Source organism: Orycteropus afer, unplaced genomic scaffold (genome assembly GCF_000298275.1).
Source record: "Orycteropus afer afer isolate SDZICR_OR568_19922 unplaced genomic scaffold, OryAfe1.0 scaffold00126, whole genome shotgun sequence".
Lineage (NCBI taxonomy): Eukaryota > Metazoa > Chordata > Mammalia > Tubulidentata > Orycteropodidae > Orycteropus > Orycteropus afer.
The window spans coordinates 6,664,497-6,678,194 of NW_006921713.1; the positions used below are offsets into that span (position 1 = coordinate 6,664,497).

General features: G+C 36.4%; 1 protein-coding gene across 1 annotated transcript in view; it reads right to left on the minus strand.

The window, feature by feature from the left end:
- LOC103200055 (activating transcription factor 7 interacting protein) overlaps positions 1-13,698 on the minus strand; it is a 101,470-nt gene that overhangs the window by 30,252 nt on the left and 57,520 nt on the right. The window contains exons 8-9 of the mRNA XM_007944472.2: positions 12,544-13,182; positions 5,895-5,959 (exon numbers count right to left, since the gene is read on the minus strand). Of these exons, the coding sequence (XP_007942663.1) occupies positions 5,895-5,959; positions 12,544-13,182 (704 nt within the window). The remainder of the gene's footprint in view (positions 1-5,894; positions 5,960-12,543; positions 13,183-13,698) is intronic.

Genomic DNA, 13,698 nt, shown 5'->3' on the forward strand with positions numbered 1-13,698 from the left:
CACACTGTGATGGCCTGAGTGTTGCTGTGATGCTGAAATCTACATCACCAGTATTTCAAATACAAACATAGTTGTGTTTCTCTTTATTGTACTTCACAGATAATTTTTTTTTTTTTTTTCAAATTAAAGGTTGGGGCAACCTTGCACAGAGCAAGTCTATCAGTGCCATGTTTCTAACAGCATGTGCTTACTTCATGTTTCTATATCAAATTTCAGTAATTCTCACAGTATTCCAAACTTTTTCATAATGCTATCGCACATTTAGCAGATATAGTATAAACATAACTTGTATACACTGGGAAACTAAAAAGTTCCTATAACTCACTTTATTGCAGTATTTGCTTTATTGCAGTTGTCTGGAATTGAACCAACAATTATCTTCAAGGTTTACCTGTACCAGCAGGGTCACACATGGTAGACAGGTTTCAGTGGAGCTTCCAGAATAAGACAGACTAGGAAAAAAGACCTAGCAATCTACTTTCAAAAAAACTGGCCAGTGAAAACGTTATGAATAGCAGTGGAATGCTATCTGATACAGTGCTTGAAGATCAGCTCATCAGGTTGGAAGGCACTCAAAATACTAGTATGGAAGAGCTACTTCCTCAAAGTAGAGCCGATCCTAATGATATGAATGCAGTAAAGCTTTCAGGACATGTATATGCTGACACAGCATGACTCCAAATGAGAAGGAATAGTTGTAAAAATCCATTAATAATTTGAACATAGCACCAAAGAGGATATTCAGGAGGCCAACAAACATATGAAGAAATGTTCACGATAATTAATCATTACAGAGAAGCAAATCAAAAAAACAATGATACCATCTTGCCCCAGCACTAGTAGCAAAGTTCAACAAGAAAGTAAATAACAAATGCTGGCGAAGATGCAGAGAGACAGGGACTCTCATACATTACCGGTGGGACTGTAAAATGATACAACCACTGTGGAAAGCAGTATGGCAATTCTTTAAAAAGGTGGAATTAGAAATACCATTTGACCCAGCCATTCCATTAGGTATATACCCTAAAGAAGTGAGAGCCAGGATAAGAACAGATATATGCACACCCATGTTCATCACAGCACTATTTACAATAGCCAAAAGATGGAAACAACCTAGATGTCCATCAACTGAGGAACAGATAACCAAACTATGGTACATACACACAATGGAATACTATGCAACACTAAAGAATAATGTAGAATCTGCAAAACATCGCATAACATGGATGAACTTGGAGGACATTATGCTGAGTGAAATAAGTCAATCACAGAAAGACAAATATTGTATTAGTCCATTATTATAAAAAGTCAAGGAAAGGTTTATATATGGATGGAAGGCAATTTCTTTGTTGGTTACCAGGAGTGGGAGGGAACACTGTTAGATAGGTAGAAACAAGTACTGATTTAGGTGAGGAGAAGGGCAATGTATCAAATTTGAGTGATCAACACGGTGGCATTGAGGAAGAGGAAGACATAGAGAGGTGCATGGGAGGAACAGACAACAAAGATGAACCCTTTTGTACATACAGTACTGCGTTGTCAGTGAAGGCAAACATGGATATACGGCTGGATAAATGGGCGGACAGGTTGAACTATTAGGTATGTCTATGCAGGGGGGAGTGTGCCCAAGACCATATGTAGGGTTTGCAAACAATGTTTCTACAAGTGTATTTGTATGCCTTGTAAGAATTCCCATGTATACAGTAGAGCTGACAAGGAACAAGGTTGTAGTCACTTCTTGGCCACAGCCAGCCACCCAGAGGGAGCAAGTAGCTGGACCTGTGGGATTTGGACCATAGTCCCAGGGTACATCAAGCTCAATTGGCATAACATACTACACAAAAAATTGTTCCATATCCTACTTTGGTGAGCAGCAATTGGAATCTTAAAAGATTGCAAGCAGATGTCTAGATGCAACAATGTGTCTCTCCTCATCCAGAGCAAAGAAGAATGCAGAAAACCAAAGACACATGGAAACAAGTAATCCAAGTGACTGGTACACCATGTGATCCTCAGCCTATACAACTATAAGACCAGAAGAACTTGATGGTGCCCAGCTACCACTACCAACCACTCCGAGGGGGATCTATGTGGGAGGATCCTGGATAGAGTGGAAGAACAATGTGCAACAAAACTCAAAATCAAAAAAAAAAAAGGGACCAGTTTTGCTGGTCTGATACAGCCTGATGGAACCACTGAGACTATGGCCCCTAGCTGCCCTTTGGGTCTGGAATTGAACCCACTCCTATGGCTTCCAGCCAAATAAAAGTCAGGCATATGACCTAAGCACTTATATTAGGTAGATACACTCCTTGAAGGGAACAATCATGGAAGAATAGAAGGGCTGTGTATGTATACATAGGGACATGGCTCAGGGGGCAGGAGTGCATGGGAGGGAAGGACACAGGGAAGATGTAACTATGGGGAGGAAATGCGATGGGAGCTGTTGCACTGCTGGAAACTGCAGTCAATGACATGAGACAAAGTATATGTGAGCTGCAGTAAGGAAAGTAAATTTGCTCTGTAAACTTTCACCCAAATCACAATAAAAATTTAATTAAAAAACAAAACATTGGAACATAAAAGGTATAAAGTATGAATCCAACAAAATTAGAAGTCATCAAAAATGAAATGCATAAAGATCGATATCTGAGGCATTAGTGAGTTGCAAAAGACTGGTACTGGCTATTCTGAATCTGACAATCATTTAGTCTATTGTGCTAGGAAGGGCAAATTGAAAAGGAATGGCATTGTATACATTGTCAAAAATAATGTTTCAAGATTTATCCTGAAGTGCAATGTTGTCAGTAATAGGATAATATCTAAACACCTACAAGGAAGACCAGTTACACTATTATTATTCAAATTTGCGTACCAATCACTATAGCCAAAGATGAAGAAATGGAAGATTTTTACAAACTTCTACAGCTGAAACTGATCCAATATGCAATTAAGATGTATTGATAATTAGTGGTGACTGGAATGGAAAAGTTGGTAACAAACAGCAGCACTGGCAGGTGGAAAATGTGATGACAGCCATAGAAATGATGCCAGAGACCACATTATAGAATTTCTAACAACCAACAACTTAGTCACTGCAAATATTTTTTTTCAACAACATTAACAGCAACTATATATGTGGACCCCACTAGATGGAATACACAGAAATCAAATCAAATACATCTATGGAAAGAGGCGATGGAGAAGCTCAGTGTCAAGAGTACGAACAAGGCCAGGAGCTGACTGTAGAGCAGACCATCAATTGTTAATACACAAGTTCAAGCCGAAGCTGAAGAAAATTAAAACAAGTCCATGAGAGCCAAAATATAACTGTGATTATATCCCATCTGACTTTAAAGACCATTTAAAGAACAGATCTGACACAATGAACACCAGTGACAGAAGACTAGACGAGTTGTAGGATGACATTAAGAACATCATACATGAAGAAAGCCAAAAGGTCATAAAAAGACAGGAAAGGAAGAGAAGATCAAAATGGATTTCAGAAAAAAACTTGGAAAATTTCTCTTGAACTGAGACTAAAGCAAATGGAAGAAATGATAAAACAAAAGAGCTGAACAAAAGATTTCAAATGGTGGCTTGAGAAGGCAAAGTAAAGTATTATAATGAAATATGCAGAGACATGGAACTAAAAAATCAAAAGGGAAGAACATGCTTGGCATTTTTCAAGCTGAAAGAACTGAAGAAAAAATTCAAACTTCGACTTGAAATATTGAAGGATTCTAATGCAAAATATTGAAAGACAGTGGTAGCATCAAAAGAAGATGGGAGGAATACAAAGCGTCACTGCACCAAAAAAGAATTGGTCAGTGTTTCACTATTCCAGTAGGTAGCATAGGATCAAAAGCCAATGGTATTGAAGGAAGAAGTCTAAGCTGCACTAAAGGAATTGGCAAAAAACAAGACTACAGGAATTGATGGAATACTCATTCAGATGTTTCAAGAAATTGATGCAGTGTTAGAGATGCTCACTTGTCTATGCCCCAAAATTTGGAAGACAGCTGCCTGTCCGGCGAACTGACTGAACTAGATCCTTATCTGTGCTCATTCCAAAGAAAGGTGATCCAACAGAACGTGGAAATTATCAAACAGTATCATTAATACCATATGCAAATAAAGTTTTGCTGAAGATAATTTAAAAATGGTTTCATCAGCATATTGACAGGAAACTGACAGAAATTCAGCCTGGATTCCGAAGAAGGTGTAGAATGAGGGCTATGATTGCTGATGTCAGATGGATCTTGGCTGACCAAAAGGAATACCAGAAAGATACCTGTGTTTCACTAACTGTGCAAAGGCATTTGACTATGGGATCATAACAAAATATAAATAACACTGTGAAGAATAGGAATTCCAGAACATTTAATTGTGCTCATGAGAACATAGACCACGAGGCCATACTAGCACAAGGGGATAGAGTGAATGGTTTAAAATCAGGAAAGGTTTGTGTCAGGGTTGTATCTGTTCACCACACTTATTCATTATGTATGGTGAGCAAATAATCTGAGAGCTGAACTATATGAAGCAGAACACAGCATCAGGATTGGAGGAAGATTCATTAATAACCTGTGTTACAGAGATGACACAACCTTGCTTGCTGAAAGTGAAGAGGACTTGAAGCACTTACTGATAAAGAACAAAGACTACAATCTTCAGGATGGATTACACCTCAACAAAAAGAAAACGAAAATCCTCACAACTAATCCAGTAAGCAACATCATGATAAGCAGAGAAAATGTTGACACTGTCAAGGATTTCATTTTACTTGGATTCTCAATCGATGCCCACTGAACCAGTGGTCAAATCAAATGACACATTGCATTGGGCAAATGTGCTGCAAAAGACCCCTTTAAAGTGTTACAAAGCAAGATGTGACTTTGAAGACTAGGATGTGCCTGACCCAAGCCATAGTATTTTCAGTCACCTCCTATGCATGCTCAAGCTGGACAATGAATAAGGAAGACTGAAAAAGAATTGATGCCTTTGCATTATGGTACTGGCAAAGAATATTAAATAAATCATGGACTACCCGAAGAACAAACAAATTTGTCTTGGAAGGACAGCTGAGAGGCTCCTTAAAAGTGAGAATGGTAACACTTCATCTCACATATTTTGGGCATGTTATCAGGAGGAACCAGTCCTTAGAGAAAGACATACTTGCAAAAGTAGGAGGTTGGCGAAAAAGAGAAAAACCCTCCAAGACATCAACTGACAGAATGGTTGCAACAATGGGCTCAAAGATAGCAATGACTGTGAGGACAGCTCAGGACTGCGCAGTGTTTTGTTCTGTTGTACATAAGGTCACTATGAGTCAGAAATGACTTGATGGCACTTAACAACAAAGTACCTTATAATATCACTAAATTCACAACAATTCTCATATCCCATGATGTCTAGAAAGTACTTAATATAATTTTAATTAAAAACATAGTTAAAAATCCATTAAGACATCTTTGGAAAAACCACAACTTTCATCTTAATATTATATACAAATACTATCAAAATTTGTAAGAAATAATTTTTTTTCAGTACTTTTGATTTATAACCCACGCTACATATCTAGCTTTGGTCAAAAATTTATTTAAAGGAAAATAATCATAATCAAAGATCTTTAAACTATATGAAGGCAAATGACAGATGTATAATTCAAGCAGTTTGGTTAATATAATAAATATTATATCTTAAGAGAATTGTTAAGAAGGGAAACTTAATTCTTGGCAAATGTTACTAAAAAAAGTATTAGAAAATATTTGGGTGGCTGTAAAAACAGATTTAAAGTTATTTTTTACCATATGAAAAAATATTGATGGAAATTCCATTCTCCTGTGGAATATAATTAGAATTTTACTTTTTTATATAAGGAAAAATCTTACCTGTGATGTACTATCAGCTGCTTTCTTATTAACAGAAGTATCTGATGTTTTGTTTGTCTGGTTTTCTGAGTTTAAAAAAAAACAAACTGAGTCATTTTCAAAAATACAAAAAGTTAGGTTGCTTCATATACAATAGAACAAACAAACAAACTCACTGCTGTGGAGTAGGATCCGACTCATAGTGACCTCCTTGGGTTTCTGAGGCAGTATCACTATGGAAGTAGATTGCCCAACCTTCCTTCTGAGGAGTGGCTAGTGGGTTTGAATTGCCAGCCTTCTGGTTAGCAGTCAAATGCCTTAGGCAATAGTTCATCTAATTTTCTACAACTATTTTGTCTGTCAACATATAACACAGTCAGGTAGATCACTGCTTAAGCATCTTTCAGAAGGAAAAATTTACAAATTTTTTAAAAATTTCACATATCCATTGATGCAGCCATTCTAATTCCAGCCTAAGGAATATCTCAGGGAAATAATTAAAGATACAGAAAACTTGAATGTTCTAACATGAAGGAATGGTTAAAATATAATTCCTCTATACTATGTAGTCCTTTGGAGAGAAAAAAAAAAATGAATGAGCAAAACTGTTTGCAATAAACTCAATAAAAAATGGCTGCAAACAGTAAAATGTACATAGTGATACAGAGAAAATCATATGCAGAATCTAGGTAGTTCAATCATATATGATTTTTTGTTTCTTTGTTCATTTTTCAGTTAACTTGTATTTATTTATTTGATTATGCTTTGGGTGCAAATTTACAAAAGAAGATTTGTTTTACATTCAACAATTCATGCACATTTGATTCCATGGCCTGATTATAATCCCCAACCATAAAGAAAAATTCTCCTCTTTTCTCCTCCCTCTGACTACCCCCTCCTTGTGCTCTTTTTATCTGTGCCAGTTCACTGAAGTGAGTCCATTTCTAGGCCCAAAGGATAACTCAGGGCCATAGTCTCGGAAGTTCTACCAATCCCTATCTAAATAGTAATTCTGGTCATTTTTGTGTTTTTGAATTTTGTTCCACATTTTTCCTCCCAGTCTAGCCAGGATCTCCAATTCTGATGCCTTTTTGAGTGGCTGGCATTGGTAGCCAGGCACCATCTAGTTCTTCTGGTCTTAGGTCTAAGGCTAAGGGGCCTCGCTGTCCGTGTCTTTGGACTAATAGGGGCCTCACTGTCCGTATCTTTGGACTAATTGTTTCCAAATGACTTTGATTTTCTTCACTCTTCTTTGCTCCAGACAAGAGGAGACCAATAGCTGCATCTTACATGGCTACTCAAAAGCTTTTAAGACCCCAACCGCTACTCACCAAAGTAGGATATAGAATAAGATTTTTATGTATTATGTTGTGCCAACTAAGCATGATGTCCCCTGAAACTATGGTCCTGAGCCCACAGGCCCATTGATTCTCTCTTTCAAGGTGTTTGGTTGTCTCTAAGAAGTTACTCCAACCCTGTCCTTTGTTACTTCTATAATGTATGTGGATAATTTTGTAGCACAAGTACATATGTAAGATTATCTTCAGCTAAATCTATTTTGGTCTTGGTATGTTCCTGTTCGCCTAACCACAACTGATCTTCTCACTTGCCTATGCATTTTACTCATAGCCAAGTGTTTGGTGCTAGTGGTAACACAGAATTGTAAAAGGTATTTGCCTGTATTGTCTGTATCTTTTGTGCATGTTTCTGTGTTCCCCACTGTCACCATGCTGGTCACATATTGCCCCTTCTCTCACCCAAATCAACATGTGACCCCCAACTAATCTGAAATTTTCTCTCCTCTTCCCTCCCACCCTCGGTAATCAATAAAGTTAATTTCCTTCCCTCAGTAAACCCTTCCTTGTCTTTTTACAATAATGGACTCATAACTTGTATTTATTTTATAGGGAGAACACATGAAAGTTACTTCCAAAACAACATAAATAATAAACCAAGTATGTCTTAACTCCAATTTCTAACTAAGGAATTAAAAGGGAAGGTACTAAACATTATCAAATGTCTCTGGCATCTATTGAGGTGATCACTCAGCTATTCATCTTTGGTGATACGGTAATGTGAATTAAATTATCAGTTTTTCTGATGTTGCTCTCTGGGGAGAACACCTTCTTTGTCAAGATATAGCATATCATTCATGTGCAAATGTTCAAAATACATAAAAGCTATTAATTAAAAAAAAAAAAAACTTTTCACATATACATATATAAATCTGTACTTAAAAAAAACTATCAGTTAAGATAAGCATTTACCTATCAAAAGAGGTTATTCCAGGATAGGGAAGTACAAAGAAGGCCCTTACAATTTCTCCCTACCAAATTATTTTGATTATTTTTGTAGTAGGAATGTATTAGCTTATTATTAACTTTTAAGAATTTATCTTAAAATTATTTATTACAAATCAGCATCTGTTTTGGACTATGAAGTTCTATAAAGGCTAGTTAATATAAAACTAATTCTAGGTTACTGATCCTATATGGTACAATATTAAGATATATTGATGACATTATAGGAGTGCCAGTTGATAGTGTCCCTTAATAGATGCTGGAAAATTATTATATGAACACAAATCACAGGTAAAATCTTCACTTTCTTAACTCTGCCTTTGAAGAAACTCAAATGAAATTATAGTTGAAAGAACAACAGTTGGTTTGTTGTTTTAAAAAGTACAGTTTTTTTTTTATACTTTTGGAATATAAAATGTTTAGTAAAACCTTAGAGAGGTTACTGTACTCTCCCAGTATACACATAGAATTCTCCCCCAAAATCTGTTCATCTTTTAAATGCAACAGCATTTAACAAGGTCTTAAGAAATCTGAGTCATTGTTAATTTCTCCATCTCCCTTACCCATCTAATCTTTAATCAATAAATTACCAAGTACTATCAATTGTACCTCCTGAATAACTTTCAAGTCTTTGACATATCACCATCTCTAATCTGGACAACTACAAGAGCCTCATAATTAATCTCCTTAACTCCATTCTAATCCCCTCCAAAACAACTGCCCACACCACAGCCATTATTCATGTGTGTCATCTCCTACACAATACTTCTAATATCTCCCTAATTTCTCCATAGGTCCCTGTGTGGTGCAAGTGGTTTGCACTCATCTACTAACCTAAAAAGGTTGGTGGTTCAAACCCACCTGTAGTGTTACAGAAGAGAAGCCTAGTGATCTGCTTCTGTACAGATCACAGGCAAGAAAACCCTATGGAATAGTTCTGCTCTGTAATACATGGGGTTACTACCATGAGTCAGAATTGACTTGAAGGTAAAGAGTCTGGTTTTGGTTTGGTTTTATTCTGCTTATCCCTCCACTCATTCTTTTACACCTTTCCAGATCTCCCATAACCTTTCACAACAATATGCGTATCTTAACTCTCATCCCATTTATAGTTGCTTATTTAATGCCTAAATTCCCTATTTGACTGGGAACTCAGTGAGAATAGGGACTATTTTATACAGTTCTATGTGTCTGCAGGACCTTAGAACAATACAGACATTCAAACTTGATGAATAAATGAAACTAACTATAATTTGAGTCCTAAATTTCTAAACTGTCCCTAGGAGATTTTTACTTTACTAACATCAGAAGGAGCTCTGGTGGCATAGTGCCTAAGGCTATGCCAGAAGGCTGGTGGTTCAAGCCCACTAGTCACTCCTTGGAAGGAAGACTGGGCAATCTACTTCCGTAGTGGTATCACCTCGGAAACCCAAGAAGGGGTCACTATGACTTGACAGCAGTGAGCTGTTTTTCTTATCATCAGAAAATACTGACTTAAATTTTAAAGATATACTGAATTATGATAATACATATATAAATGTATACATTCTACTTACACAGCATATATTTTCATTAAATAAATAATACCTACGTAAGTAGAAGACTTAAAAGTTTTAATTACATAGTCTAATTTATCACATAAGGAATATACAAATTTTGTTTTTAACTTTGATATGCAGCCAAATTTTGCTATCTGGCTTCAGTTTAGGTTTTGGGAAGCCCAGAGACAAAAGACCTCATTTCTGTCGCTCCAAAAATTATGCTGGAGCTCCAAAAATTATGACACTGTGTGTAATGTATTTGGCTGCTAACCAGAAGGTCAGTAGTTCAAACACTCCAGCTGCTCTGTGGGAGGAAGATGAGGCAATCTACTTCTATAAAAATTTACAGCCTTAGAAACCCTACAGGGGTTGCTATGAGTAGGAATAAACTTGATAGAAGTAGGTTTTTTTTTTTTTTTTAATAGAATATATGCTCTTATTCTAATTAACATTATGGCCAACATACAAAGGTTGTCATTCCGCTTTATTTTAATATTTAATTTACTTTCCAATATGGTAAATGTAGGTAAGCATTCTTAGTGGAATTTGGAAGGAAAATTCTCCTTTAAACAATTTGTTTGTGTACACACAAACACACACACATTAAATAAATGTTAAAATATAAGATTTTGTAAGTTTCCATATAAACGTGGATTATCACAAAAGTAAAATGCAGTACTAAATAATGATTTTTTTTACAATATTCGATATACAAAAACAGTTAAGAATAGTCAAATAAATGAACATGAAAACAGATTGACACTTATGACTAATAAAAAGAAGTACATGAGCAACGTAACATTGGGAAGACTGTACCCTTTTTCATCTATCAAATGCTCATCCAAATTTTAAGAGGACACCATAATGTAATTATAATTCTGATATTTACAAAAATACTTAGGATAATAGCATCTATACAATTAAACAAAAAAAAAAAAAAACTAGGTTATTTATTTCTTTGCAAGCCACGGAATCTCAAAAGCAAGTTCTTTAACTAGGAATATATCTCATCTGGGAACCATGAATGTCAATTATGCCTCAAAATTTCATGACAAAAAACTCCAAAATCATATAAAAGAATAAACATACCAAGGCATCTTCTACCCTGACATATTAAAAATTACAAAAAATAGTAAGGAAAAAGAAGAATTAGAGAAAAGGGAAGTACCATAGAAGAGTATCACTTGTCCACTAACCTCAGGTAAAAGTAAGCATCTATTTTAGTCTGTAAACAAGAATAATAACGTCTAAGGAATAATACTGTGGCATATAATGCTAAGAAATACTGTTCCTGCACTATATTAAACATTCAAATTAAAAATACTAATATTATTAATAATAGTTGCATTTTTAGGTAAAATTTCAGGTTCATATCACAGACGTTCATTATATGAAGGTGATATTCCTCTTCTGCCAAATAGTAATTTTGATTTGCAACTCCCTGACTACCTCTGTGACATACCATCAGTATTTTATAATTTAAAAAACCCCCACACATTTAGAGAGTAAGTACAGTATCAATGACTATATGACAAATAAAAGCAAGGACTGCATACTTATAAAAGTAATTTTTTTACTTTAGATCGTTTTTAAATTTCATAGTCATTTCATCAGTAAAGAGGAAGTCTACTGCGTGGTGGTTAAAGCATTCAGCTCCAACCAAAAGGTTGGCTGGCTGAAACCACTAGCCACTCCATGGGAAAAAGAGGAGGCAGTTTGCTTCTGTAAAGATTAACAGCCTCGGAAACCCCATACCAAAACAAACAAAAAAAAAATCACTGGCATCGAGTCGGTCCCAACTCATAGTGACCCCTCCTCAGGTTTCCAAGGTGGTATCTCTGCCTTAGGCATTATGCCACTATAGCTCCTGGGGCAGTTCTAATCTGTGCTAAAGGTTTGCTATGAATCAGAATTGACTCGATGGCAGTGAGTTTGGTTTTTTGGTTTACATAAATAAGACAGAGAGGTCTAGTGCCTAAAGCATCTGACTGCTAACCAGAAGGCTGGTGGTTCAAACCCACCAGCCACTCCTCAGAAGGAAGGCTGGGCAATTTACTGCTATAGTGATACTCCCTCAGAAACCAAGGAGGGGTTGCTATGAGTCAGATCTGACTCCATGGCTGTTTGGTTTTTGGGTTATAGTTACACATGATAGTTACAAAAGTACCTAGATAGAGTAAATGCAAAATCAGAAATGAAGAATAAACAAGTCATGGAATATATATAAAATGTATGCTTTCAGGAACGAAGAACTAGAGTTTTGCAGAGTTTAAATATAAGTACACATAAGTTCTCCTGTTTGCAATATCTCTAAGTAAATACAAACATAATCACATAATATATCATAAGGGAAAATAAATAATAGAAGCATGAAACAATCATTTTGTAGTACATGAGAGGAGGAAGACTATTTTTAAACTTCAAATTTAGAAGATGTGAGTGATGAATGCACAGTTACATTTTTCTCTTACAAGTATATAGTATGTCACTTAGATACTTTTAAAAAATGTTTGTTCTATTCAGATATTCCTGAAAAATTTTAATAAAAACAATTCACAATGCTTGCTATAAAGCATAAATAAAAATTCACCCAATTAGGAAAACTATTAAAAGATAAAATACAAATACTAACCTCTCACTCAAAATATACTCATTCCATCCCATTTAAACAACACTATTTGTCTTAGGTATTTAAATTACTATCTAAAGAAATTCTGTTCACTATGCTTTTCAAGTAACACTAGCCACTCATCTCCCCCCACAAATTCGATCATGTAAAGGCCAATAATATGATTGCATTTCTATTATTAAACATACATACTGACTTACCAATTCTTGGGGTGGTAGTGTTGCTCTGTTCTGCAGGAGATGAAGTACTAAAAGCAGAAATTGGAATTTTCATCTGTATAGGACCTCGATTATTGGATGGATTATAGAGTCCTGATGGTCCTACTGTGGGTAAAGAAGTCCTTGTGGCTTGTACAATAGAGTGTGCTGTTGGAACAGCCTGTACAGCAAGTGTTGTTCCTAATGGTGTAGCACCAGCCGGAGAGTTCCTTTGAATACTAGGACTGGGCACAGAAGAAACGTTGTTTGGTTTAGTGGGGTTTGGCAGGGATGGCAAAGATACTGGATTTTTGGTGAGACCACTCACTGTAGGTGGGCTTTGCACAGAAATAAATTCAACGCTGCCAGAAGGCGGATTGGTCACCAAAGTCCCTGGATGACTCTGTAGGAGCTGAGGCTGGGAGGATACAGCAACAGGTACATGCAAAATCACTGGCAAAGGTTGTAAAGAGATTGTAGGCTGGGGATTTCCACTGGGCACCTGAGTAGTGGCAACTACTGTAGCTGTGTTGGGTGCAGGAAGAACTGATGTTGCTGTCAGAGAACCTGAAGTTGCTGGAGTCTGCAATTTAGGCTGGCTGTTGACAACTGTTGGAGGAGTGATAAGATTGGTTGAAGATACTATAGAAAGAAAAGAGAAATTGTAGTTTAAATGTCTATATTCATATTAGCTAGGAGAATATGGCACATACAAATGTAACACATTACACTAGATACAATAAAGTCTTTGACAATGAAATTATTTCCAGATTCAAATTCTTAAAATTATTAGAACTATTTTCGCTGTGTGTTTGGCACAATATGGAAATAGCATGTGATTTATTATTAATATGGATACTATCACACTATCCAAACAATCTCTGAAAATTACTACAGTTACTTCAGAGTAACTAACTGGAAACTAACAGAGTAGCAGGCCGGAATAGCAGGAGAAAGGGGAAAAGCCCAGGCACAAGTGCTCAGACAGCTCCCTTGTTACCCTCCCGAGAGGGACCGGGTCTCCGGGACCAAGGTGGGCACGTGCAGGCTGGTGCTTACTCACTGATCTGCACTGAACACTTTCCCTTGTTACCCTCCCGAGAGGGACCGGGTCTCCGGGAGCAAGGTAAGCACGGGCGTAGCACAGAGTAGCAGGCC